The sequence below is a fragment of the Drosophila kikkawai genome, chromosome 3R (assembly GCF_030179895.1).
Source record: "Drosophila kikkawai strain 14028-0561.14 chromosome 3R, DkikHiC1v2, whole genome shotgun sequence".
Classification (NCBI taxonomy): Eukaryota; Metazoa; Arthropoda; class Insecta; order Diptera; family Drosophilidae; genus Drosophila; species Drosophila kikkawai.
In genome coordinates this window covers 9,469,961-9,496,481 of record NC_091731.1, presented here as the reverse complement: position 1 = coordinate 9,496,481, position 26,521 = coordinate 9,469,961, and the positions used below count along the sequence as shown (strand labels likewise).

Here is a 26,521-nt window from a genome sequence, read left to right as displayed (position 1 = left end):
CAATTTAATAAATCAAAGTAAATTGTGCATGAAAATTACTAAATTTTCACCAGAAAGCTTTACAATCAACGCCACAAAGCGATTCGTTTTTATGATCCCTTATGAGCGCATCCCGGGGATTACTCTACCGAGGAAAATGTGCTGGATAAACAATCCACATAGACATTCATATATATATATAGCTTAATTATAACAAATTATCTATTGATGTGACTGGCTCGGGGGTCCAACTTCTGGCTAAATCACGTGGCGATAGTTCATTTCCACAGCCATTAAAATGAGCAATGTGCCCCCCGACAGTTGGACACACGGGCATATGGTGCGTTCTTTCATCATTTGTGGCTTTCACATAATTGCCGTTTACTAAGTGACTAGGGAGGATAGGGAAAATATTTCGCAACAGTGCTGCTCAGCTTATTAAGGCGAACAATTATTATTAAAGATGGCTTTACTTTGTTTATGTATTATACATTTTGGTTGACCAATTTTCACCGGAGGTATTATGTTTGGTAGGTCGAAAGTCATGGTACTACTGTCAGAGAATTTGTATTTGCCGTTATATAAGTAATTCATATAGAAATACGTTTGTAACTTCAACCAAAGATTACAATTATATCCTAGAAACAACCTCACAATTTTGAAATGCCAAGAAGATAGGTAGGCCCTAATGCCTTTCAATTAGCTTGTTAAATAATCTGCGAGCAAATATATCAATTATTGCTATCAATTTCAACAATTAGTCAAATCAAGCAGATTTGCAATTTACGGCTATGCATGTTTATTTGAATTATTTATTCAATGAATGCGGCTTTAATGACAAATGTGATCAACGAAACCCGCTTAACTGCGTTGTGTGTGGCTGTGTGCGTGGAGTCTGCCTGTTTCACATTAAGTGTAAAGTTATTTATGAACGTTTGTTAATGCATATTGCACTAATGACCCTAAAACACATACGAAGCGTAACGATTTTAAGGCTCTTAGCTGTGTGTAGGTAACTGCCGGGGATAATGGAATAAAGTTAAATGGAATTAGTTCGCTGCCTAAGCGTTCATTGATTTAAGCAAATAATGGCCCAATACATGTGCACATTCCCAGACACACACACACGCATCGAGCTTGTGGCATAATTGCGAATTGTTAATGAGCAGCTGTAAAATTTCAACAACTGTCATAAACAGAAAGGGACAGAGACTCCGAAATGGTTGTGAAGTCGCCCGGGGTCCAAAGTGCCCTTGTCTGCCTGACCCACGCCCTCCCTGAACCACCCACTTTGCCGTTTTCCACATTAGAGTATGTCACTAATTTTATAATGCAAGCCGCAAGACATAAAATCTACAAAGCCAAAGTGCTTGAGAATACAAGTCAAGCATCTGAGGTGTGGCAGACATACTCATATGTACGGTACAGTGCGTATCATTGCTGACAATTTGAAAATTAATTAAAATTGGTTTGACATTTTTCATTAACTTAATTTACTTTTTGCCTACAAAATTAAATTAAATTGATTTATTTTGTCTCTTTAAAAATTTTCCTAATTTGTCCTTTCTGTGAGTGTTTTATTTTGAAAACTTTCCCAAGAAAATAAATTAACAATTATTTTAATAAATTTAATCAAAGATAATACCATTACTTTTTTTAATTTACGGGGAAATTGATTTTTGTAATTATTATTAAGGCGATCATTTAAGGAATTAAATACCCACAATATTTAGCATGTCAAAAATGTAGACACCGTTTTCCGACCTAATTTACTACAAATTACAGTAAAAAGTACCGTCTCGCACCGTTCTATTGTGGTGATGACCCTAATGGTTTGTCTCGGTCAGCATTTAGCTTCGTTTTTGTGGTTGCTCCTCCTTTGTCTTTGCGGGAATGGATATATCTGGGCCTTTCGGAGCGGGTCTTGTCAAATTGCTGCGTTGACAACTGACATGCGTCTACAATTCCGTCTTCACTCTGTCTCATTCACTCCCTGCGCTGTCCTTGTCTCGCATACTTTCAAGAGAAACGTTAGCTTTATTATAGCCTTTAATTACTGTTGCCCAGTTAGCCAGTTTGCCAGTTGTCACGGCCGGCAGCAAACTTAATACCGCTCTCACTTGCTTGAATTTCAAAACCTTTCGTGTTTACGGCATTTGCTTGTAATTTTATTACATTCCACAGTCTGCCCTGCCCTGCCCGTCTCTTCATAAATAATTAATGCCTTTGAGGTATGTAAACTAACAGGATCCGGTTGTTCAACGGTTGCTCTGTACGTGTGTGTGTCTACGAGTGTCTACTTTATGTCCTGTAAATAAATTTGAGTGCGTAAGTGTAATTGTGTTTGCTTTAGTTAACAAGTATAACCTCCCCGCATATGTATAATGGCTATAAAACGAAGCCTTTGGCGTTAATGGGTGTATCTAGTTAACGCTTGTGAGTGGTCGAAATACCTCCTGGGTTCATCAGAGACTGTTAAAAATATGATAGGGCTATCGTAAAAAGATTGTTATGTAGATATAATTTGATTGGAATATTAAGAGTTTAGTTTGTCAAAGCCCAAGCCCTACGTTAATTAATTCTTAAACGATTAGTCACACATTGTGTTGAGGGTAATGACTTGGTATATAGGAATAAACTTTATATTTGTTCGAGTATGCACAGTCTTAAACTAACTCCAATTATAATGCATATTAACAATATCTGATTTCGTATATTTTGCTTGGCATATCTGCTTTGTTTATTGAAGCATTACCCTTGTGTTAATTAATATGGAAATGCTTGGGCATCAATTTATTTTGGATAATTTGTGTACTCAGCTTACATCAATATAATTGTCCCAAAACCAACATGCAAACGTTTAATCTCATTGCCAAACAAGCCAGCCATAAAGCACCTGAAGTCATCTAGTCCGACACTGCTCAAGTTTGAGTTCTTTGATCGGCATTATTGAACTAATTGCCATTGAATGGCTTGGGTATTGTGCATTAATTCGGCGTCTGGCCAAAAAAGCATGCGCACCGATGCGATAAGGCGACAGGTGATATTTATGAGAAAGGTGTGGAATTTAAGTGCACTGGCGCAGCTTTAACGAGAAGCAGCCGCCGGTGGAGAGGCCACATTGCAACATTGCAGCAGGCGTAAATTGGAGTCTAATAAACACATAATCAAGGTTCATTTGCTGCAGGAGGCACTAAATTGCATTAGCACAAAGGCTGACATGCTTTGCCGGGCTAACTCTACCCCAGCACGAGCACCCCAGCCCCATTTTCCGCCTTTCGCCCGCACAGCTTGCAAACTTGTCGACAAATATGTGTGCAAGATATTTGGCCTACGGGCGTGTCGTGCGGCTTGCTCGAGTCTCCCTACGAGCCCCGAAAATCGGTGACAGTTTAGTTTATGGCCCGTAACAAGTTAAGGCGTATATATCTTAGTTACATTCGAATGCGTTGCAATGCCCCAGGAGCTGGAACAACAAAGGGCGACGTTGTTATGCAACAGCTGCGGCTAAGGAGACATTCTAATGAGCCTATGTGCCCTCGAAGCAAATGAGCATCGTCAGGGAACTCATCGCAGGGAAGGGAAGATCAAGTTTCCCCGGTTAATCAAACAATGCAAAAGGCTTGATTTGCCCAAACAATGACTGAATCCAGCATACTCAAATATGTATTTCAGAGACGTTTTGCGTCGGGGAAATATCAGTAACTGTGTGCCAGAAATGATATTGAATTACCTTAGAACCTTTAGCTAAAGCTGAATACGAAACGTATTTGCAACGATTTATCTAGTTGTGTTTTTATATAGAATTCGTGTCTAGCATTATATGTATCTCAAATATTTTTTGGTTTATAAATAACATTGCCTTTAAATCAAGGGGATATTTTCCATTTTTTATGAAATAAATAATCCAAGATTCGACCATTTATTTCCTGCATAAAAGATTTTTATATAAAGTGTGCTTAGAATTTCCTATTCAAAAAAGTTTTGGTTTTAAATACCTGGAAGGCACAACATGTCAAAATTAAGTTTCAATCGAAGAGCTGCAGCATCCGAGTGTCCTGCCGCTTGGACACCCGCCCACAGCGGCACCATTTAGCCACCCAATGGCCCCGAAATCACCTGGGTGCACTCTAGTGCACCTGCCCACTAATTGCTTTGGGCGTTGGAATGCCGGCTAGTTTGGCAGTCGGACAATGGCATTCGCTGCAATCACGACCCCAGTGCGACCCCTAGCCCAAGAACTGTCTGTGCCCGCTACTAATATTCCCGCCTGGTGGCACGCCCACTAATTAAGGCAATGGCCCCGCCCCGCCCACATGTTAGTTAATTAATTATCAGTCAGTGCGCGACTGTTAGCCGCTCTTTGTTGTGGGCTAGCTAATGCATTATGTTTATTACAATTCTGTGTTCCATCGGAAGTATGGTACTTAGTTCGAGTCCGAATCGGAGTAAATCAGCCGCTTGGTCTTTCGGTTAGCGATGCGCGACTTGGGACCCTCGTCGGAGTCCGACTTCGAGCTGCGGCGGCTTGGAGGTGCCATCTTCGACTTGGAGGTGCTGGTGCTCGGCTCATCGAGATCGTCATCGTTTATTATGTCGTTCACATCGCTGTCGTAACCGTCTTCTTCGTCGTCGTCCTCGTCAGTCGACTCTGATCTCCCGAGATTCACGGCCATGTTACGGTTGGTGCGTATGCCTTGGGTGTTACTGCCCCAGGTCGAGGAGGCGCAGAGAGATTGGGCAGTTCCGCTTTCCAGACCCTCTTGATCGCCGGTTGGCTGCTCCGGGTCCGAATCATCTGCCGTGCAATGAGGCATGGGCTTTACACGCGGTTTTCTCATGCTCATCTGAATCTCACGCCGCTTTTCTCGCTCCTCCCTGCGGAGATTGGCTATCTCCTCCTTGGCCCGACGATCTCGATCTGTTGCAGGATTGGCGACCAAATCCGAGAGCACCTTAACAACGCCCGTCTGTGGCTTATTCATAGCTCTATTTCGCAGGCCCTGCACATGGTTCTGACCAAAGGTGGAGTCCAGCTTCGGCCGCAGAGTCATCTTGTCGGTGATGGATCCCTGGGCTTGGTAGCAGCTCTCCAGGCGGACATACAAGTGGTTTTTGTCATCGATCACCTTATGGTGCATCACATCGAAGACCTCGGAGCCCACATGAAAGGTCTCGGAGCCATCGGACCAGCGCACAATCCGAGCATTCGATTCCCTGACCTGGTCTTGGTTCTCTCTCCAACGCACTGTTGTCTTCAGGCGATTCAGGAAATCCCCACGGGCTTGCTCGTCCTTCAGATCATCTGGCGTCATGCTGTTTTTAAAGGTTTCAGCTTCGAAGGCCCCAGACTCAACGGGTATGAACTGAGGAACTCTGAGAAATTGCAATGGACCTCCGATCAGCCCAGCTCCAACTTCCGGCAGGGTGGTCTTGAACTTGACAGTCAACTTGTCTCCCAATACCTTTCTTTGCTGATCTTCAACAGTTTCGGGATTCTTCATGTGAGAATTTCCTGAATCGTTGTCGAATCGAATATCCGATAGCTTGGATAGCACGCGTTCATTATCATTATTATCATCATCGGAAATGGAGGCGGAAGAGATATCTTCCAGTCCGATTAGTTCACTTAATTTAGATATATTTTTTCCACCCGATTCGTCCTCAGAATCAGAGGTATCAGTGTTCTGACCAGAACGTGATTTTTCCTTGGATATTGATGTCGGCGATGCCTGCATCGGTTCATCCTCTGAATTCGAAGTTTCATCGTTAGTATCGGGAGTTGACTTTTCCTTGGATGTCGGTTTCGGCGATGCTTGCATCGGTTCATCCTCCGAACTCGAAGCTTCATCGTCAGTATCGGGAATAGACTTGCCCTTGGAAGTCGGTTTGGGCGATGTTTTTATAGGTTCATCCTCCGAACTCGAAGTTTTAGCGTTAGTATCGGGAATTGACTTTTTCTTGGATGTCGGTTTCGGCGATGCTTGCATCTGTTCATCCTCTGAACTCAAAGTTTCAGCGTTCGTATCGGGAATCGACTTTCCCTTGGAAGTCGGCTTTGGAGATCCTTGTCTCTGTTCATCCTCCGAACTCGAAGCTTCATCGTCAGTATCGGGAATCGACTTTCCCTTGGGAGTTGGCTTGGCCAATGACTGCATCGTTTCGTCCTCTGATGACGAAGTCCCAGTGTTTGTACCGGAATTGGGCTTTCCCTTTGAGGTTGGTTGGTAAGATGATTGCATTTCTTCATCTTCCGAGCTCGAGGCACTATATACATATGTATCAGGATTTGACTCTTTCTTGGGAATTGCTTCTGACGATGACTCCATTGATTCATCCTCCGAGTCCGACGTAGCAACATGATTGTCTGAAAATGACTTGAGCTTGGCTGGTGACTTGGTCGATGACTGTGTTGCTTCTCCCTCCGAGCTAGACTGGGAGCTTGAACTGACTCGAGATGGGGAATGGGAAGCACTGGAAGATTCGTCCTCAATGGGTATAGAAATCTTTGAAGCGTGGTTTCTTTGTGAGCCGCTCATCTCCATGGCCCTTTTACCCGATGATCGGCGAGTGCGCGAGCGACTTCTGTGCACCTTGCCGCGAGCTGAAGTAGCAGCAGAACCTTCAGAACCGCTGGAGCCCGAGTGCTCTCTGGCGGAACTGAAAAAACAAGGTGTGCATGAGAATGTTACGTGCATTTAAATACAAAACGCAAACTCACCCAAAATCGGAGCTATCGGCACTTTCCTCGCTCTCTAGAATAAAAAATCATTCTTAACATGCTTTAAACTTAAATTGTTATCTTCTACAAACCACTCAGGTTCAAGCTATAGCTGTGCACTTTAGGATCCACCATAATTACTGCTGCGAGACTGTGATGAAACGAGTAAATTAAGCAAGTTCGCAACACTTTACGTACTTTTTAATTATATGTAAAGTGGTGGCAGAAAAGTGCTGTCACTTTCTATCGATTTATCGATAGAGATACAGGACCCTTACCTTTGCACATTTCTAGTTGAAAATCAGAGTTTTTGAGGGTAGAATTCATCTGACAACCCTGCTTTTAAAAGGCCTTGTGTTCGTACCTTTATTTAATTTTTATTACAAAATAGTAAGGAGCTGCCACAGCTTCACCAATTATACAAAATCGTTTTTAATTTAATATTGGGCCAACAGCAGTGTCCTCAGCCCTCATTCCACTCATTGGCAATAAAACATGAATTGGGATTTCCCACTTGTCACCGACTCTTGACGATATGGCCCGGACCTCTTGCCATATGGACGCAGCTCGGCGCTCTTTGCATTTAAATATTTTTATGAGTTCTCGATTAATTAAAACTCAACAACAAGCTCAACGGCCGCCGGACGGCACCTGGCCTCCAGGTCGTTGGAACGCAATGCATATTGCATATTATCCTGTGAAGAGGATGTCAACTCGAGGGCGGGGGAGAACGGTTGCAGGCGGACGACAACCACTGGCGAGTGCGGAGATCAAATGATTTATTCATAAATTGCGCACACGCTAAGGGCATAAAAAATGCTTGTAAGCCGCAAATAATAATTTGCAATAAGTCGCCGGTAATGAGGTTGCCATGGCAGTGGTAAAACCTGAACCTGTCGTTAAAGATTTTCAGCGTAAATTAATAAATTGCGAATAAATGGATGTGCTGAGTAGTTGACGGCCTTGTTGGGGTGCAATAATTGACTGTCAACTGCCTTACACTTGACTTGCCTAAAGCGCAGAGAGATCGTAAATGAAAGGTAATTTTTTAAGATAAATAAGATAATATATATTAGAAAACAGAAGTTGAATCTGATGATCTTTCAAAGAAAAATGTAATGGCAACTAGTTTTTTCAAATATTTAATGAGTTTAGCATTCTGATCTTATGAAAAATAGCTTCTCCATGAGAAATAAGTCACTTTAAAATATAAATCTACATATTTGACAGCAAAAATTTCATTCTAAATTGTTCTTTCCTCTCCACCATAACAAGCAAGCCCGCTCAAAAATTATATTTTCCTAGTTTCGAATTTCCAAAGACTTGAAATTATTTAAAAATTATTACATGGCATATAGCGGCATCCCACTTCCCGGAATTGTGTCTCCGGATGTAAGACTTTATTCAGATTCAATTCTCCAAAGTATGTAAACTTTCTTTTGATAACCAGGAAAGCGTCGAAGAGTTTGCAAAGCTCTATGGCAACAACAATGTGGGGAGGATGATGATAATGGCTTCAACAATCGGCAATCCGTACGGACTGCCTGGTAGGCTCGAGGAGAGTTATACTTCCGAATACTTTCCAAATTTGAGCCGCCCGGGTTACGTTGACGACCGATATGTACAGTGAGTATACAAATATAACAGTCCACCCATGAATATGGAATAGTTCCGTTTGTTCCAGAGCCTCCCACGGACCTAGAACCATGAGGCGTGGACGTGGGGGCTATGGTGACTATTGCAATCGGTCGCCAGCAATGGGGCACTCTAGCCCTAGATACTCACATCAGCAAGAAGGTTGGGCATATCCCAGGCCTTCCCAGGGCTCAGGGTCCACGAGACATGGAGGCTATGGTGACCATTATAGTCAGCGAGTGTACCCTCTGCAACAAGGACAGTTCTCCGTACCTGAACATCAAAGTCCATATAGCTTTCCAGCTCCAGAGAGATATCCCTGGCTTTAAGAGAAAAGAATCGTATGCCGCAATCAGCGGTGCATTGACTTAGCTACTGTTTGTTAATTTTTGTAAATAACGAGTTCCCCAAAATGTCACGTTCTGTTTGGAAAATAATGGATTGTTATACGCGTCAGTGGTGACTCGCAAAAATTATGAATAAATTGTGCATAATCAGGAGTTTCCGTGCCTATTTCATTAGGAGCTTGAAATTTACACGCAAATCCAATGATAATACTCCAATTTTCTGGTAATCAGATAAAGCGCAAGCAGAAAAACGAAAACAGGGTGGAAAAAACGGCTTAAACAGTTTAAAATAATTTCCACAAAACTTTTCACAAAACAAGGGGCAAACAGAGAAGGAAAAGAGCGGTAGGGGGAATGGAGCCCGTTTCGTTTGTATTTTCTTTCTGTTTGTTTGGGAACTCTCAACTGCGCCATTCAAGTTTGTTAAACATTAAAACGGAGCTGCAATAGAAAAACGCTAACTAAACGCGAGCAGACAGCAAACAAAGCATCCAGCGCCAGTGGATGGTGTATGGTATGTATGTGTTTGGGGCAAAACCAACACAAACAGTCTTCAACCCACACACTGGAATTGCCTTCCAGGCGCATTGCAAAATAAACCAACAGCAAAAATAAATATTAAAATTTGTGCAATAAAATGCCGAGCAATAAAACTAAAAAAAGTGAGGGGATAACCGAAAATAAAAAAACCAAACCAAACTAAATGGAAAGCAGAAGAAAAGCTGTAGCCAACAGCCGGCGAGTGTGTTAGTGTTTTCTTATAGACCGCCAGCGGAAGTGGCAACCGCCTCAAGTTTCGAAACACTCGTGCATGCACACACATAGCCCCACCCTCCACCAACTCACGCCCCTCCGCACCACCCACTGCACCACCACTTACTGTCTGTCTGCCTGCCTGCCCGTGTTGAAAAGCACCCAGGGAGCAGCGAGGGGTGCCGGCAGGCGGTTAGTTTATCGCGCTTACGAAATCTGCGGAACCGGCAGGATGTGGAAGGCATAGGGGCGCGGCACAAGTAATACAAAGTATATGAAAATAAAGAATCCAGATTGGGGAGGCCGAAGAATCGCCGAGAGAAATGCTGTAAAAATAAGTTTAATATATCCGCATTAAGATTGCCCAAGATTACTGCTCCCGGAGCTCGCACATCCACAGTGATGCCCACCATCCTTTGGCGGGACGAGCAAATATAAAAGTTTTGAAAGATGTGAAATTTTTTTGAATTCAATAAAATATTTAAAGAAGCATTATTTAGGTTGCGGATACTTTCAAGCTTAAGACAAATCTTTAACGAATTTTATACTTCACAATAGATTTTAGAAAAATTAAAATTTAAATAAAACAACTCTATCTCTGGTCACACTAATCGATGAGTTATGTCCTCAGAGAGAGCAAAAGTGGAATACAGAACTGAATGTGAAAATATAATCTAAAAAGCGCAATAAACAAATTATTAAAGACATCCTGTCACACAATTTAGTATTGCTGGAATAGCTACAAAGAAAGCCGGACTCTAAAAAAAGCTAATCTGGCCACACTGGCTTCCGCAAGATGGCGTCTGTCGATGGAGGAATTCACTTTGCGGTTGACTTTCGCCTTAAAGTATGCATTTCTTTCCTGCACTTTTTTGGCCCAGCAAAGCAAGGCAAACATCACGACTGAGGCAAGCAAGAAGCCAAAGCGAGCATGTGATGTGTGGGAGGGAATAACAAGAGGGAAAACCGAACCCGAAGAGAGGAAAGGAGTATGGAGCAAATGGAAAACGGCGGTTACTGTGGGAGGAGGAGAAAACAACACCTGCCAGCGGCAGTCGGAAGTGGGCGGGGACTATGTTGTGCGGACTGTTTTCGGTTGCCGCTCCCGCTTGGAATTCAATAAAGTGCCGCAAATGATTACTGCATAAAAGAAATGTGCAATCCGGTTTGCCGGTGTTTTTGCAGCTGTGCATCCGGCAGCATTTAGTCTATGAGAAAGTGTGGAAGAAGATCAAAGTTATGTGTAAACAGAAGCGGGCAAAACAATAGAAATGCAAATGGGAATATTTTAAATTATAAATTTAAGCTTTTTATTCTTACTATAGTCCGTGCACCTACCACAAACACACCTTTCCATCAACATATGCCTATGGATACAAACAACTTTTATTTACAAGTTTATCTATTTAATACTTGACCCAATGTTTCCAAATCCATTTCAATTATTGCAATATAAAGTAAGTTATCGATGCTATAACTACAACTATTTTTGTATTTGTGTATAGGAAGGGAATAAGCAAATGACGAATAGCTATGCAGCTGTAATAAAAATTAGATTATTCCATCAGTACTGAAATTGATTTTCTTCCTTCTACCGGGAATATCTCAGAAATCGATTTGACGTGCAACTGGGAAAATTTTCTCGATTTCCAGTTCCCCGTCGTTTGCCTTGAATGTTGGCCGAGATAACCAAGCAGAACTGTGGCCTTTTTCCACTTTGTTTGGCGGCTGCTCGCCCACTTAGATGACGACGCCCTCGCCCGGCAGAGAAGCACAGAGAAAGAATATTTCATTAATTGATTAATTTATTATACTTAATTTTGCAATGAATTGTTATAGGAATTCAGAATAGAGTTTTAAATTTGGAGACCTAATAATATGTTCTTTTGGAATATTTAAAATTATTTTTTGACTTAAAAATGATTTAAAATACCTCCATAAATGGGTAACACATTTCAAAATCTCTCTTTTATTAGTTTTTAAGACTGATTCTTTAGTTTATTCGCACAGAGGTTTGTATATTTTTTGTCGGTGCTGCGTTGGGACCAATGTCACAGCAAATTCGACGGAAAAGCGTCAACTTAATGGTCCACAACTGCTGTAGTACCCGCCATGTTTCTGGTGGCCCTGATGCTGTTTCTGCTGCTGCTGCAGCGTTCATGTTGCCGGCGTGTCAGCATTAGTCAATGCTCGGGGGCGGGGTGGCTGAAATGATTTTATGTTTGGCTTGAAGCATTGCAGCAGCCGCGACAACGACAACGGCAACGGTGGCGACACTAACAACAACCAATAGCAATGTGGCTGGTGACAGCAATGGCACAAGGCAACAAACATGCAACAATAAAGTTTTATGAAACAACGGCAACTACTAGAAAAGTGCTATGCGCCTGTTGTTCTCACTGTTGTTGCAGCAGTTGTTGCTGCGGATGCTGCTGCTGCTGCTGCACCTGACGTTGCGTTGAACTCATCGTCGTTGCTTTCGGCTATTTCCGTCAGCGAGCGCACTTAGTGCCACCCAGTCGTACAGACATGGATACGCTATTGCACTAAACGAATGTGTATTAACTTATTAAACTATTATAATCGATTTTAGGAATCTTTGGTACGTATAAAACTGGCCTAAGTTTGCTTGAAGGAACTTCTTGTGGAATGCCATTAATAATATTATATGAATATATATTTATTTTCTATGTTTCAGTGTATAAATTGCAAACTGCAGACGAGACGCGCATGCAAACTTTGCAGTTAATGACGCAACTGTGGCGTGTTTGTAAAGTGTTGAAATTGAAATTATACCTTAGGGGTTTTCGCTGTTGTTGCCGTTGTTCTTGTTGCTCGCTCCTATTGCTATTTTGTTGTTTGGGATGGTGTTGTTGTAGCTGTTGCTCTACTCTATGCACAAAATGCATTCAAGTGTAGTGCGTCAATGCTTGTTGTTCTTGTTGCCGGCAACAACAATGTTAATGAAAACAAACATTACCGAGAACAGCACACAGGGCACGGGAAGGTGATGGGGAGGAGATCGCAGCTGAATAGAGGCAACAGCGGCGCCCAACAGCAGCAGAACAACAACAAAACAGCAAAACGCCCTTAGCCAAATTGCCGAAGCAAAGACATTAGCCCTCCTGCCAGAGACTTTGCAAAGTTTCAGTCATGGGAGCAACATCAGCAGCTAATGCATATATGAGGGCAATTCCAGCTTGGCCCGTGCTTAATTAAGTTATGAAAAGTTCAATATTGGGTGAATAAAATATACCAGCACTGTTGAAAAACGATATAACAATGGAAATTGCAGTAGTGGTGGAGGGAAAAAATCCCAAAACCAATTGTTGCACTGGTTCGAAATTTCATATTTCTGTAATTTTGTAATTCTTTACAATCTATTTTATTTTGAGTCTTAAGAGATTATATAAAGACAAGGAAGATATCTAAACTTATTTGAGTTTCATTAAGTTGTATTTGGAAAACATAGGCTCAAGCACAAGGAACCCATCAATTTGTCTGAATAGACAGTTTTAGAATATTATTATAGTAAATAGCTAATAGCTCCTTCAATTATTATCTATTGTTAAAACTACATATTAATGAATACATAAACTTAAAGCTAGAAAAAAGGTTTTTGTTAGGCCTTCGAAGAGATGTGGCTATGCATCTGTTGCAAACTTTATTTACCCAACCTGCTCTCGTTTTAGAGAAAAGTTTCAGCCATTTAATTAAGTTCAAACAAAATTGGCATTCAATTTGCCTTCGCTCCGCGATTCGTATTCATTGTCTGCGCAATGCCGTGGACATCATTTAGGTACACTAATACCGATTTACGAGCCTCCATCTATGGAGAACGCCCAGGCCATAAACACGCTCCACCTCGCCCCTCAGCTCCGGCATTTCCATTCGCCATTGCCAACCAATAAACTAAAATAAAATGCCAACGCAGGACACTTAAAAGTCTGTAACTTTTTATGGCCAGCGGACGAGCGCTGATGATGGCCAGCCACATCATTATCAACGTCAACGTTGAGAGACCTGCTGTTCCTCCGTCACTTCACTTTTCTTCCGTTCAATCCTCCGCTCCTCGTTTTCCCTCTCGCATCTCATCTGCTGATGAACCGAAACCGGAAAGACAAAGGCGACAAAAAAAACCTACTCAAAGTTAATCAAATTAAGTTTCGGCTGCTTTTGTAAATCTGCGCAAACAATGAGCCGGAGTCCCATTGAGCAGAATCCCGAGAAAGGACAACGAATGGACTGCTGGACGCGTAAATTAATCATCTTTTTTGCCTACTCTCCTCATTCTCCACCGTTTTTGTCTAGCCTAGAACTTTGGCTTGGGCTTGGGCTTTGGCTAGGGGGTTTTGTGGTTTGGTGACGTTGAATGATATTTCCTCTTCAATTTGTAAAAAAAAGGAGAGAACTTAAAGGCGAGCTGTAGAGAGGTTAGTTAGAATACACTCTTAATTAAACGTTTCAACTAAGACCAAACCGGAGATTATACTGTTTAAAAAGAACCCTTTATTGAAATTTAGCTAAAAGTAAATATTCAATGTAGGGCCTTGTAAAATCAATACACTCTTTCTAGAAGGGTATTCTCTTAACCCCTACTAATCAGTCTCCTTAAATTCCATTTGGACCACACTTTTTTAGCCGCTTTCTTGGGTTATTTATGCCCTTGCGGTTCGTTTTATATCCTTGGACATCCTTTAGCCCTGCCGGCAACTTATTACGAAACTTATTAACAAAGTCAACACGCTTTGAAGACAACAACAAAAGCTTCCGAAAAGAAACGAACAGTTTATTATGCCAAGCAGCGTTTCCCATTAGGAATAGCCCCCCGTCAGCCCTTCCTGGTAATCCCCGTTGCTTGGGCGGAAATGTTACGGCGGAAAAGGGGTGGAATACTTGGACCGGCTTCCGCTCACTTCCGGTGCGACATTTATTCATTATGATTTGCTCATTTTTCGGTGGGTACTTTTCGGTCCTTAATTGCAAGAGTTCGGACGCCTTTTATTTGCAAATAATTAAAAATGATTTTGCCCAGCGCCCCCGTTGGGTTCTAATTTATTTACCGAGAGAATTGTGCAAAGTTTTGCGGCACGAATCGGAATGGAAATCTTAGGCCTGACCGTTCCGAACGAACGTTCCTGCCCCCAAAAAAAACGTTGACCCGCATTCGCAATTGAATGAGCAATTTGGTGCGCTGATGTGGGTTTGGTTTACCCTGAGTTATGTGTGCCTAATTGAATGGGAAGTCTGCTCCGATCGAGTGAGTGGGGTCCCAGATAACTTTGCTGTCATGGCAAGTATAAATCTGTCCACATCTAACTAACTGCCCCTGTCCCAGTAGCAGCCTTTCCTATTCAATCTGCTGGCCCATAACGAAATTGTAATAAATATTTATAGACACAGACAGACACAACAAAAAATGGTAAAATAATAGCCAAAGCCATAAAATTGTTGGCCAACACCCCGGCCCCACCACATCCATGGCTAGCCTGTGGCCTGTCGATGTATTTGTACGGATTCCGCACCCACTACTGCACTTTGCGTGAGAAGCCCCCTCATTTTTAATAGAAAACCACAATTGCCCATTCAATTTACTACAAGTGTGTGCGTGTGTGAATCAGGACCATTTCCGTATGTATCCGTACTTGCTGCTGGTTCGGTTACAGTTAACGAGAAATATAAATGCCCTGACAAAACTAATAGTATTTGCTTTGCATAATGAAATAATTGAATGAATTAAATCACAACGAATAGTCGGATTAATTAAAATCTTTAATAAAAAAGTAGATCAATTTAAAAATCCACTTGAACTGCGAATAATTCTTCCTTCTTTGCCATCTTAGGCAGACCAGTAAAATATTTATATGAAAAGCCTTTTAATTACAGCAGCAATCTTAAGACCCTTTTGCAATCCCTTTTCACACGCAACGTGTGCTCAAGCCAAGTCAAATTAAATTTTACATTAATTGTGAAAAGAATGCAAACGGAAAAGGCAAGAAAGAACAAAAAGAAAGCAGAGGCAGGCAGAGAGAATCACTTAAAATTCATGACTCGGCACAGGATGGCATTGGAAAGTCTAACACTTAAGTGGAGGCGCAATCTGTGTTTCTGTATGTGTATTGTTGCAGGTCATAAATTAACTCTACGCGGGCAGCGAAGAAAAAAAGGGGGATTAAGGATATGATAGACTATGAGATACCATAGACTCACAGCAACGTTAAGGTAGGACTTTATATCAACCATTATTAGTCCAAAATGTTGCACCTTAGAAGCATCTAACCTCAGGCTTCTGTAATCTTCTTAAGAATAAATATTGAAAATTTCTGAAACCTGAAGGCTAACATATATTCCCCTTATATTCTCACAAAAACTTGGTATCAAAATACGGATAGAGTCGCTGAGGGGATTTTATTTATAGGGAGAGACTCTCACACACACGGAATCTAGAATTCTTTTTCCGAGTGTGTGTAACGAGGCCAAGCTGTAAATGTATCTTTGCTGCTATTGCCGTGCCTTTTCTGCTGGTGTTTTCTGTTTCGGTTTTGGTTTTTGTTCCGTTTGCCACTTCCTGGCCTTTTTACGGCCCTGCACATTTCTTACAGCTTCACTTTATGCTCCAATTATAAGCAGAGCACGAGCGTATCCTGTTCAAAGCAAGCCCATGCCAAGTACCGAGATTCCAGCCTGTTTCTCGCTGCCCCTCCCCATTTCCCTCTCGCTCTCGCACTTCGGTTGCGGTTTACTGTTTCCCCGTTCATTTTGTTTGTTTATTTCCGCTAAATTAATGGCGTCCACTACTGACACTTCCGGCTCACACTCACACTCACACTCACACTGGCGCACAAACAAACACTGCACAAGTGTGCTGAGAGCGAGAGAGCTTAAATGAAGTTGTGGCTTGCCTTCCCTGTTAATCAGCATTTTGCCATTATCCTTTTACATGCCACTCCGATTATGAACATCATTAGTTACCGCTCGCTGATTCTCCAGGCCAGCACATTGAAGATTTATGGCCCGCCCGCCGTGTTCGCTTTCCTTCCCCCCTCAGTACGTCTCCCTCACTTTTCCTGCCTTCTGCCACTGCCCCCCACAGATTCTATTACTTGGGCGTAGTTACACTTAATTTGACATGCATAATTGTGCGTGTTTTCGGTGATACACTTCCAGCTAACTGGCAAACAACTGAAATGAGAGTATTAAGGTGGACCGGCAAGCTAATCAGGGGTGGCCACTCACCAAGGATTGTAAAGGATTTGATGGGAAAGAAAATTTAACTATTTTAACATGTAACTACATATACAAATAATTGTTTACTACTTTAATAAATACAAACAAAAAATCAAGTACGAAAACTACAGTCTAGTCCAGTTCAAAACTCTTGTTTGAGTCTCTACTAAAGCGAGACAGATATAGAATGTTTCATGTTTATTGCTAGTAACTCCCAAGGACTCCATTCGATATTAAAATTATATTTAAATTCAAGAACATTCTCAAGAACTACTGAGGCTTAGTAATCTTTAATCTATGTGTTTTGGGAAATAATTAATATATAGTAATATATAGTGTTATCTTATTAGAACTAACCATCCAGCTGAGGTCCACTCTGGGGAGTATGCAGGAGGTGCTTTTATCATGGTTATTATACAGACCATTATTGGATATTTACGTCAATTACTTCTAGTTGAGTCATTGCTGGCTAACGGGTAATATTTTGCTCGAACATGGCCAACAGCTATTTAGAGGACAATAACTGAATGGCACAGAAGAAGAAGGCCTTGTCCTTGTTAACTGCAACTTGTTTTTATGTGCCGTCCTCCGAACAATTGACCCTGCACAATTCAACAACCTCTGTCGCAACTCACTCCCACCGATTCCCTCTGGCCATTCCCCATTTTGGCCATTTCGTTCAGTCAATTGCCGCCAACTGTGGCCTGGCTACTACGCAACGTGTCGCTTAATTGATAACGACGTCAACAAAATGGATGCCATGGTCGCAATTGGGTCGCAAACAACAACAAAAACAGCAGCAGCAGCAGCCGAAACTAAGGCTCAACCCGAAGCGAACGGAATCGAACAATCAGAAGAACGACAACAGGACTGCGTTGGCAGAAGGAACAGAAAAAATTCCAAACACATTCACTACCACAGAGAGAAAATTGTTTTCAAGTAGACGACCACTTGACATCAAAAACATGCACATGTCGAAAACAATATGGCGACCAATTCGCCATATATACGCCACGGTACACACAGACGTATGGGCCTGTGTGAGGGGTCAAGCCGGAAGTAGCAAACGCGAACGCACATACGCAGGCCTTTATTTCTCCCCGAGGAGCAGAAAAAAAGGGAGAGTGAATGTGTTTTTAAGAGCTACAATTTTCCCAACAATTATTACAATTTGTATTGGGCAAACGGCGTCGACAGCCGAAGGGAAGTCATATTTGTAAGTGTCCGTGAATTTATGTGGTAATGTGTAAACGGTTAAAAGCCACATGTCTGTGGTGGAAACAGCGCTTTATAACTTTTAGAATATGAACATTCTCAATCATTAAAAGTACACCAATTATTCTTTTATCAAATATTTTACAAGTATTATTAAGTTCGAAATTACAAGGACCCTTACAAGTGTAAAACTGGCATTTTCTTTAGCTTTATTATATATGTCATATTCTTGTTGACGCTAGTCAACGAGGTAGCTTCACAAGGAGGGCTCTATAGGTCTTCTCTCTGGGTAGTCTCTTCAGGTTCTGCTCGCACCTGTTCGATCATTCACGGTCGATAACAATAACGACTGTACAGTCTTTTATCGATATTTACATTTGATAGTTTCTCAGTGTTGCCTTATTTCTAGCTTATTATATATTATTTACACTATTTACACAAGTAAGTTTTAATAATTGATGGAACCGAAATACAAAACAAACCTCTAACCCTTTCTTGTAATCCTAAACAAATTAAAATAACTGATAGCTTCGCTTTATAACCTTTACAAAACTGAAAAATATTGCTACCAACCTAAAGCCATAGACTGTATTTCTAGAGCAATTTTAGTTTTTCATTGAAAATAGTAAAATCCATTAGATCAGAAAATAATAATTTAAATGATAAGAGAACTACGACTTAATTTAAAATTATATTCACACTTTACTTTATTTTTCATTATTTTCATTAACGAATTCCATTCAATCCAGCATGATATTAAACCTATAATCGGGCTCTCACCACATATCGCTTTCCATCCTTGAATTAAACTATTTGGGTTATAAGTCATATTTGGCCGCAGAATTTTTGCCATTTTTTCGCGGTATCGTGTGAAATTTTAACATTCCGGCCATACCCCTGCGGCTCCCTGTAGCCCAACGGAACGGAAAAATATTAAACACAAATATATCCATGGCTCCCACGCGATGCCCCCTTGAATTTATCTGCATATATTGCAAAATTGTTAAAAAAAAAAAAAAAGGAGAATGGAGATACAAAAAGTCTTGCTATATTTGAATGAAATTTCACCACAGGCGCTGGAAATTTATGATTTTAATTGGTTTGGTCAAGTGGAAATTTCAAAAAGCGTTTTTAATATGTTGGCCAAAAGCGCCGGAGACTTTTTGGCTTTTGTAATATGCTTTTCAACAGGCTCTACCCCTGCCACATTTCAGTTGTTCTTTATAATAATAATATCGCGTGGCCATGCATTTCTATTGATTGCCTTGTTCAACTGGAAAATGCGCTACAAAGCAAATAAAAGAAAAGTTTTCCCCCAATTTTTTGTTCGGTTTGGCCAATTGGGTAGACAAATTTGCTTGTCGAGCAATAAAAAAGTTTGTTTGGAAAAACAATATTAAAAATGCATAAATACATTGCCCATATCCAAACATGTAGGTGTATATGTCGATCTGCATAATGCTGGATGTCGGTGGGCTCTGGCTGGCACTGAGTTTGTTTAACTTCGTTATTGTTTTACCCATATTCAATTATTTACACTTTTATTTCATTATTCCAGCGAGTCATGTCAATTTCCAAGCCAGCATAAATTGGAAAATATTATGCAGCATATCTGAGTCCCTGTCACGGCACTGACATTTAAGTTGATCAGAATGAATAACAGTATGTAGCTAGTGAGTTTTAAAGGGAAACCCTTGTAAAACTACGTAAGAGTTAAATCAATAAATAAGTTAGGGGAATTTAAAGAATTCCATGCTCACATGTTACGTTTTTTCCCAAACTGTGGTTAAAACATTACGGAGTCACTCTTACCAACTGGGAATGATGCTGTAAAAAGCATCAATGACGTAGACAAAAGGCATAAAAGCCGCATAACAAAGGCATAAAACTATAGAGTATATATATATAGAGCCTTATGCGAAGGTAACAATAACTTTCGCAACATTAAACCAACTCTAGTTTTCAACTTTAGTTGCATTTAGTTGTTTTAAAAACAAAAGAATATAAACAAAAGGAATGTTGGTAATTTGCAAATGATCATTGAACCACATGTGGTACTTCAATTTAAAATAAAATCAGAGTGATATAATTTACGCAACTAAATACTTCCCAGCTTTTGAACTTTAAACAACAAATCGTTCTTCTGTTCCTGTTATGCTCATGGTTTTCATAAATCGATACTGTTATGTTTTCCCTTTTTTTTCAAGAAAATAAAAATGAAATTATGGTTTTAATCCTTTTTTAATAGTCGCGCATCAAGGGGTCGCTGGGTACGAGGCCCGCTTCGTTATATCATTTTATTTATTTTATTGGTTTTTGTTTTTCCTTGGCTCGCGAGGCTTTTATTTTATTCCTACAACCGCTGAACATGGAGCAATTGTTGGATATAACAATGCCATATAGCTGACCATTAACAACAACAGCAACTGCAATAAAAGTCTTGCTGCGAACGAATATATGGGGCCTCGTCTGAAAATAAAGGGGCGTGGGTGGGAAAGCCCTCACAGGAAAATTGCTTTCGTTTTCCGGCATTTTTCAGAGCGTTCAATTTTGTTCTTTTCGGTTTCTTTAATTTCGAGTGTGGGTGAGTGTTTGTCCCTGGTCCTCGAAAGGCGATTAATCGCCTTAACTTGTCGGAACTCACACCCCAGCGATACGCCCCCAATTTCAGATGCCCATTGCCCAAGGCATTTCACGTTTGCTTGGACAAGGTCCTCAAATGAAATTACCCCAGGAAAAAAATGAAATGAAATGAAAATTGGTAGCAGATCAATTGATTTCCAGTCAAGCCAGTGGCAAATTTATTCAACTGGAATTAGTTGTTTGGTTGGGCCAGGGGAATTTCGAGTCCCACAGCACGCACAAAAATTAAGCTATCCTTCAAGGTATATTTTCGTTTTTATAATATACCTACTCAATTCTAGGAAATATTTTCTGTAAAACAATGCTTGTTTTCTCATTTTTGTTTGACAAAAGCTTTACCAAAGGTGGACATGTTATAAACCCTATAAATTTCTGTCTGTAGGACTTGAAGTTGAGCTGTTGCATACAGGTGGGTGGCAGGGCCTAATGCCCCTTTACATACCTCTCCGCCTCACATTACCGATCGCAATTAATCAAGCGCATTGCGTGTCCTCGGACGGATTGTGAATTATGCCTCGGCCTGCTCCAACGGAAGCAGCTTTGGCATTGGGTTTCCTTCCTCCCTGCCCCCGAATCGTGCAACATTTTGCGGTTCCGTTGACAACCAATTTGATGACGGCAATTTTCCCACATCCCACTTGCTGTATTTGTGCCGCTTCAGTAACAGTCTCTGTTGTCCGCGGTTTGATTTGGGATACAATTCGAATAATTATGTGTTTACGGCATTTATATGCCGCCATTCGAATATGATGGAGATCCGTTTGTGGGTTACGCTTTTGATGTGGGGCACCGAATGAGCAGCAATTAAAAATGAAATTTACGTGGATAAAGGAGATTGGATATATAAGTTCATGCTTTTAATTTGGCAAGAATTTTAATTAGCTATGGAAGTTAGCATTTTAATTATCTATGTATACTATATTATTGAAAGAAGAGTGCATTATTTGAAAGTTGCAAATTGTTATTACGTCAACATATTTTTGAATATGAGAGAAAATAAACTTAAGAATCGTTGCTACATTAAATTAATTTGCTAAAGTTTACTTCATACTTGCCTTTAATTCCCTCTCCCACCTATCTCGGACACATCTTTATTTTCTTCTCCTTTGCACTAAAATGTACGCCTAATTTGTACATCCTTTGACACCTCATCCAGGCAGCTTTATCCTCCAATATCCCCAATCCCATGCCTGCCACATTGTCAAAGACAATTACAGTGCTATCGATGCTCTCTGCTCAGCGCGTTTGGCACTTGGGCAATGAAGGCGCTGATTGATAGTGTGACAGCGATTCATATATCAAATCATCATGTAAATGCGTTGAAGCCAGAAAAGGGCAGTGGGCGCTGTGGCGGGGAAGTGGGGGAGTAATACTCGCAGGACGGCCAAGACAGGCAGACAGACGGGGCATCAGGGCAGCCAAGACAGACAGCTGGCTACACGCAAGCAATTTAAAAGGCCATTTGTCTGCATAAAGCGTGCAGAGCAGGCCACGGAAAAAATGGTGAAAGAGAAGCGACCAGGCCAGTAAGCGAGTGAGTTGCGAACCCTTTTGGGCCACGATTTCGCTTCTTTTTTTACACCCTTTCGCACAAAAAGTTGTATAATTTGGCTATCAAAAATGAAGATTTTTGACAGCTTCAAATTATAACTCTTTAGTATATTTTATGTTAGGTATGTACAAATTATAGAGAATTTTTCAAGTTCTCATTCCAATCTTTACATTAAAGTCATCTGATATTTAGTTGCTAGTAGGTTTTAATATGTATAAATCCATGTGTGGAACTTACATTAGCATTATGAGAGCTTTGGTTTAGGGTATTTTAAGGTTTATTTTCAGAGTTCATACAGTTTCTTCCGTGTTTTTCATTCGGACATGACCGTCACATGCTGGTTAAGAACGTGCCAGAGCCGAAGATAGTGAATTTTGGCTGGCCCACGGGCATAAAACATGGCGGGCGACACGCCACATAACAAGATGGCGAAGGGAATCCCGGTCGGGCCCGGAGCCCGGTTCAGTCAGTAGCTATTTGCCATGTATACCCTTGGCTATGGCTCTGATTCGGAATCTGAATCTGCTGCTGACGCAGTCGCTCCTGTGGCTTTTTGACTGGCTGCGTGTGAAACAAGTTAATTTCCGTTTAGCTCCGCCTTTGGCAGAACTCCGGAGTCGGTAGTCCGGAGTCCGTGTGTCCGGGAGCCCATGAGCCCCGGAACCCAGTACTACTTCGTCCCTCGCCGTGTTCACGTGCGTGTAACTATGCATGTCTCTAAAGGGGTGACTTGGCGTTAAAAATTCAATTTACACTATTTGGAACGCAATTAAATTGGAGCTGCGGCCTGGGTAGCCTCGCTTTCTCCTTCAGGAGCCGACAGCCTTTGGAACCCTTATTTAAGCCATGATGCACGCAACTTGCTTGCGGTTTTAATCCAGTTTACAGCATTTTTCCGCGGTACCCTGCGGGTGCCAGCGGGCTTCGCAACTTTTTATGCTCATATTTTCTTGCATTAAGTGCTCTATTAAAATTTTTGTTGTTCTTCTGCCTCGTTCCGATGTATGGCCATTTATGAGGATATAGCCAGTGCCTTTCGCTCTGACCCTTGTCTCTGGGCCTTGTTTATTGGGCGTAGATATGACAAAATTATATGGCACTTGGCATGTCTGATGGCCACGCGGCGTATGTGTGATATTTATTAGATTTTGATGAGGCATGAGGGAATTGGGTTCAAAAAGGAATATGTAATATGCAAAAATACTCGAATGTGTAATGAATATAAATTCTTAACATTAAGCTAAAATACCTTAACCATAGTTTGTAAAATGTATTATTTTTTAAAGTTTTTAAGGTTCTTGTGCCTATTATAACTTTTAAGATTAAGATGCTGCTTAGCCTTTAAATACTTAATAGGGTAGAAATCGACATATAATTTTCATATATTAAATAGCCTATAGAATACTATAGTATATACTATAGAATTTTACTGCAGTACTGTTGGGAATATATTTTTTGATATTTTGAATTTCGATATTTATGGCACAAAAGATATTTTTGTAGAACACTATATTTTAGGTTCCACCTTTTTAGTATTTTTTTCCATTACTCACTCGTTGAATCATATCTTTGGTGTGCGTTGACCTGTGTTGACCACATGCCCTGCCAGATTTTGACGAGAGACTGAGCTCTTCCACTTCCTCCTGCTTCTCGTTACTATAAACTTTGACCCCATAAACTTTGACAACACGATCACGATATCTGTTTATTTGTTTGCCTTGTTATTGTGAACTTTATGACCGCAATGGCGTTGATGGCCAACATGCGACGCGCACACATACATACGGAAGAGGATGGCTTTTGGCCATGTAACGGAAATCGGCTTAAAATTTACTCCATCACACAGAGAGACGTGGCACACACACAATGCCAGACTAACACCAAAAGCCAACGCGTGCATGATTTATGGCCTCCTTGCAGCCGAAAGAGGGCGAGATCGGAAAAATGCTGGCGAGAGAGAAGGATGTAGGCTTTGGCCAACACTTTTGCAAAGTCTAAGCCCAGTCTTGGCCTATGCAGCCAATGCATCTGAGTGGCATTGTTGTTCTTGTTGGCAAAAGAAAAAAGTTATTTACGGCAAACTTCCGCCAAGAGAGGGTGGGGGTGGCGGGTCATTGTCGACTTGAGGCCTAAAACTCGTACCTAGAGCGGCGAGTTTTTAAATCATTCCCCTTTTGCATTTGCAACTTTTTTCAAGCCTTGCTTGGCCGCCATTTTGCCACTTTGCATTTGCACAATGGCGGCGGCGGCGGCCACCACGGCGTTTCGGGTCGCGTTCCCGTGCGCGTTAGCGTTATTCGCAAATTATGTTACTTTGGCCAACTCGAATAAATCTTGGGGCAAGTGTGCCAGGAGCTGGGGCTTGTACACAAATCACAGGCAAATTAGTTGCCGTGCCTCTCGCTCGCTCGCTCGCCCGGGTGAACTTGTTGAGCCGCAAGTTTGCGCTCTTCTAATATATATGACCAAAAACTTGCTGCTAATGAGTAAATGTGGGAAAAGTTTAAATTAATTTCTGAAATGTGTTCCACTCTAAAGATTTTCAATTTCCTTTACGGCCAAGCACGGCAAGCAGCAACCCAGCCGCTCACTTTCTAATTATATTTTCGATACTTTCCGATGACCCCGAACACTTGGTTTTATGATCACAGTTTGGGCCCCAACAACACCCCCTTTTTATTCTCCGGTGTCGATGCGTTCCAGGAAGTCCATTGAGATTGAAAAGAATGTGCGGTAATACAGGATGTCAGCCACAAGCCAGCCGCAACGGAAGGCAATAGACGACAAAATGACTTTTTATCGTTAGCCATAAAAATAGATTGCCAAGCTAAGTTGTAGGTTCACAATAAGAAATATGGTCTTGACTTGATCTATAAGAAATATTTTATGGTATTTCTTTATAAGCTTTAGCACACTACATTTTTTAAAATTAAGAAACGAGTAATATAATAATATATAAAGTAAGGGAACATATCTTATTGGGTCTTAATATATTTAGAATATTTTTATTCTTATTTCGTTGTTATTGCAATTTATCTATCAAGTTTAACATTCACATAGATAAGTAAACACTTGAACAAGTAAGAAAGCCATAGTCAAGTTTGCTCTACAGAATAATACTCGTCACTCAACGTTTTGTTAGAAAACAAATTACATTTTTAACGAAAAATGAATCGGATAGAAAGCTAAATGTGCGATATAGAAATAGAAGATGGCAATTAAATTCTTTTACAACTCCTATGACTATTTATTTCATATATATTTGTTTTTACCGAACACAAGCTGTGTTAAAATAAATAAAGACAACATCTTTATTAACTCAGATCTGCCTTAATTCTTATTATTTTTGCTTGGTTTACTTTGCTCGCAACCAGTGATTTGCCTAATTTACTACGTAAGACCACAAAATCGATACTATTAATTCCATCAAAATAGCAAGACAGTGTTCATAGTTTCCTTAGTAATAAATCTAATTTATCTGAGGCGAAAATGAATGTGTTGGAAGCTGTGTGTGGTCGTAACAATTGCCTTAAATCCAACTATGCTTTATTGAATATTAATTGTGTACGCTTCGATTGCGCCATCTTTTGCATCCGAGCAAGATCAATTGAGTTTGGATGTCAGGGGCAGGGGCGGAGGTGGATGCAGCTCTCAAAGTCACGGAGGTGGTGGCTGTCTTGACTCTTGACAAGCCCTCTGGGCATTTCGGCTCATGTGTCACCATTTTGTTTATGCTGCGAATTTCCGGCGTCCCATTCTAGGTGAGGGTCTGCGTGTGTGAGTGTGTGTATATATTGGGGGTGCGGATATGTGTTCGTGGCTCACTGACTCGCTTTAGCTGCCAATCACAACTGGTTGACAAATTGCTTTTGGACACGACTGACATGTTGACAGGCTTACTCAACTCCTCGGCCCCCAGCCTCCACACAGACGATTTCTTATCTCTTGAATATCGCATCCAATTTAAAGCGTTCAATAATAAGGTTTTTTTCTAGTATTTTGTAAGCGTTTTTCAATCAACCCAATAATTTTAACAATAGAAAATTAATAGAATGGGGTACTAGTTACTTTAAATAAGAAGAAATAAGTGATTTTGAAAAAGTGTAATATAATATAGACTGTTGTTTGGCGAAAGGACGCTAACAACTTATTATTTCATTAGCTTTATCATTAGTTTTAAAATTTATACTTAATAACCCCTTTAATTAGGTTCAGAATATTCTTTAGTGAAAACTCAATTTTAAAAGTATTTTTCAACACTTTAGTTTCAACTTTTCATTTCTCTACCCTCAAATTACTTTACTTCCCTTGAAAATTATCAATTTATTTCCTCTCTTCTATCATCATTAAGCTCAGAAAAAGTCAAACAGTGTTTCAGTGCTACATAGCACTTACCAAAACTGCCATTGATGCGACCCCCGTAATTCGGTTTCCCCTTTCAGAGAACTC

The 26,521-nt window shown here is 40.9% G+C and overlaps 2 protein-coding genes across 4 annotated transcripts; one reads left to right on the top strand and one right to left on the bottom strand.

The window, feature by feature from the left end:
• Window positions 1–4,340: 4,340 nt before the first annotated feature.
• Window positions 4,341–7,061, bottom strand: LOC108073265 (another transcription unit protein). Of its 2 annotated transcripts, XM_070287230.1 has the most exons (4): window positions 6,979–7,061; window positions 6,793–6,851; window positions 6,701–6,734; window positions 4,341–6,639 (listed from the first exon to the last, which is right to left on the bottom strand). In XM_070287230.1, exons 2-4 carry the CDS (start codon window positions 6,833–6,835, stop codon window positions 4,407–4,409), a joined length of 2,310 nt encoding a protein of 769 aa, XP_070143331.1. In that variant the 5' UTR covers window positions 6,836–6,851; window positions 6,979–7,061; the 3' UTR covers window positions 4,341–4,406. The 2 variants fall into 2 exon arrangements, with proteins under 2 accessions (XP_070143331.1, XP_041630713.1); XM_041774779.2 differs by lacking the exon at window positions 6,979–7,061 and having other exon boundaries at window positions 6,793–6,945.
• An 871-nt stretch (window positions 7,062–7,932) lies between these two features.
• Window positions 7,933–8,835, top strand: LOC108073326 (uncharacterized). Of its 2 annotated transcripts, none has more exons than XM_017164891.3 (3): window positions 7,933–8,092; window positions 8,151–8,326; window positions 8,370–8,835. In XM_017164891.3, exons 1-3 carry the CDS (start codon window positions 8,048–8,050, stop codon window positions 8,662–8,664), a joined length of 516 nt encoding a protein of 171 aa, XP_017020380.1. In that variant the 5' UTR covers window positions 7,933–8,047; the 3' UTR covers window positions 8,665–8,835. The 2 variants fall into 2 exon arrangements, with proteins under 2 accessions (XP_017020380.1, XP_017020388.1); XM_017164899.3 differs by having other exon boundaries at window positions 7,934–8,092; window positions 8,385–8,835.
• The last annotated feature ends 17,686 nt before the right edge of the window (window positions 8,836–26,521 follow it).

What these genes read in the sequence shown, in the direction of transcription:
- LOC108073265 (XM_070287230.1), bottom strand. Translation starts at nt 6,835, where the DNA reads ATGGTGGATCCTAAAGTGCACAGCTATAGCTTGAACCTGAGTG. An exon ending in CTATAGCTTGAACCTGAGTG is followed by an intron (nt 6,735 to 6,792) that starts GTTTGTAGAAGA and finishes TTTTTATTCTAG; the next exon opens with AGAGCGAGGAAAGTGCCGAT. An exon ending in GCCGATAGCTCCGATTTTGG is followed by an intron (nt 6,640 to 6,700) that starts GTGAGTTTGCGT and finishes TTGTTTTTTCAG; the next exon opens with TTCCGCCAGAGAGCACTCGG.
- LOC108073326 (XM_017164891.3), top strand. Translation starts at nt 8,048, where the DNA reads ATGGCATATAGCGGCATCCCACTTCCCGGAATTGTGTCTCCGGAT. An exon ending in CCGGAATTGTGTCTCCGGAT is followed by an intron (nt 8,093 to 8,150) that starts GTAAGACTTTAT and finishes TTTGATAACCAG; the next exon opens with GAAAGCGTCGAAGAGTTTGC. An exon ending in GTTGACGACCGATATGTACA is followed by an intron (nt 8,327 to 8,369) that starts GTGAGTATACAA and finishes AATATGGAATAG; the next exon opens with TTCCGTTTGTTCCAGAGCCT.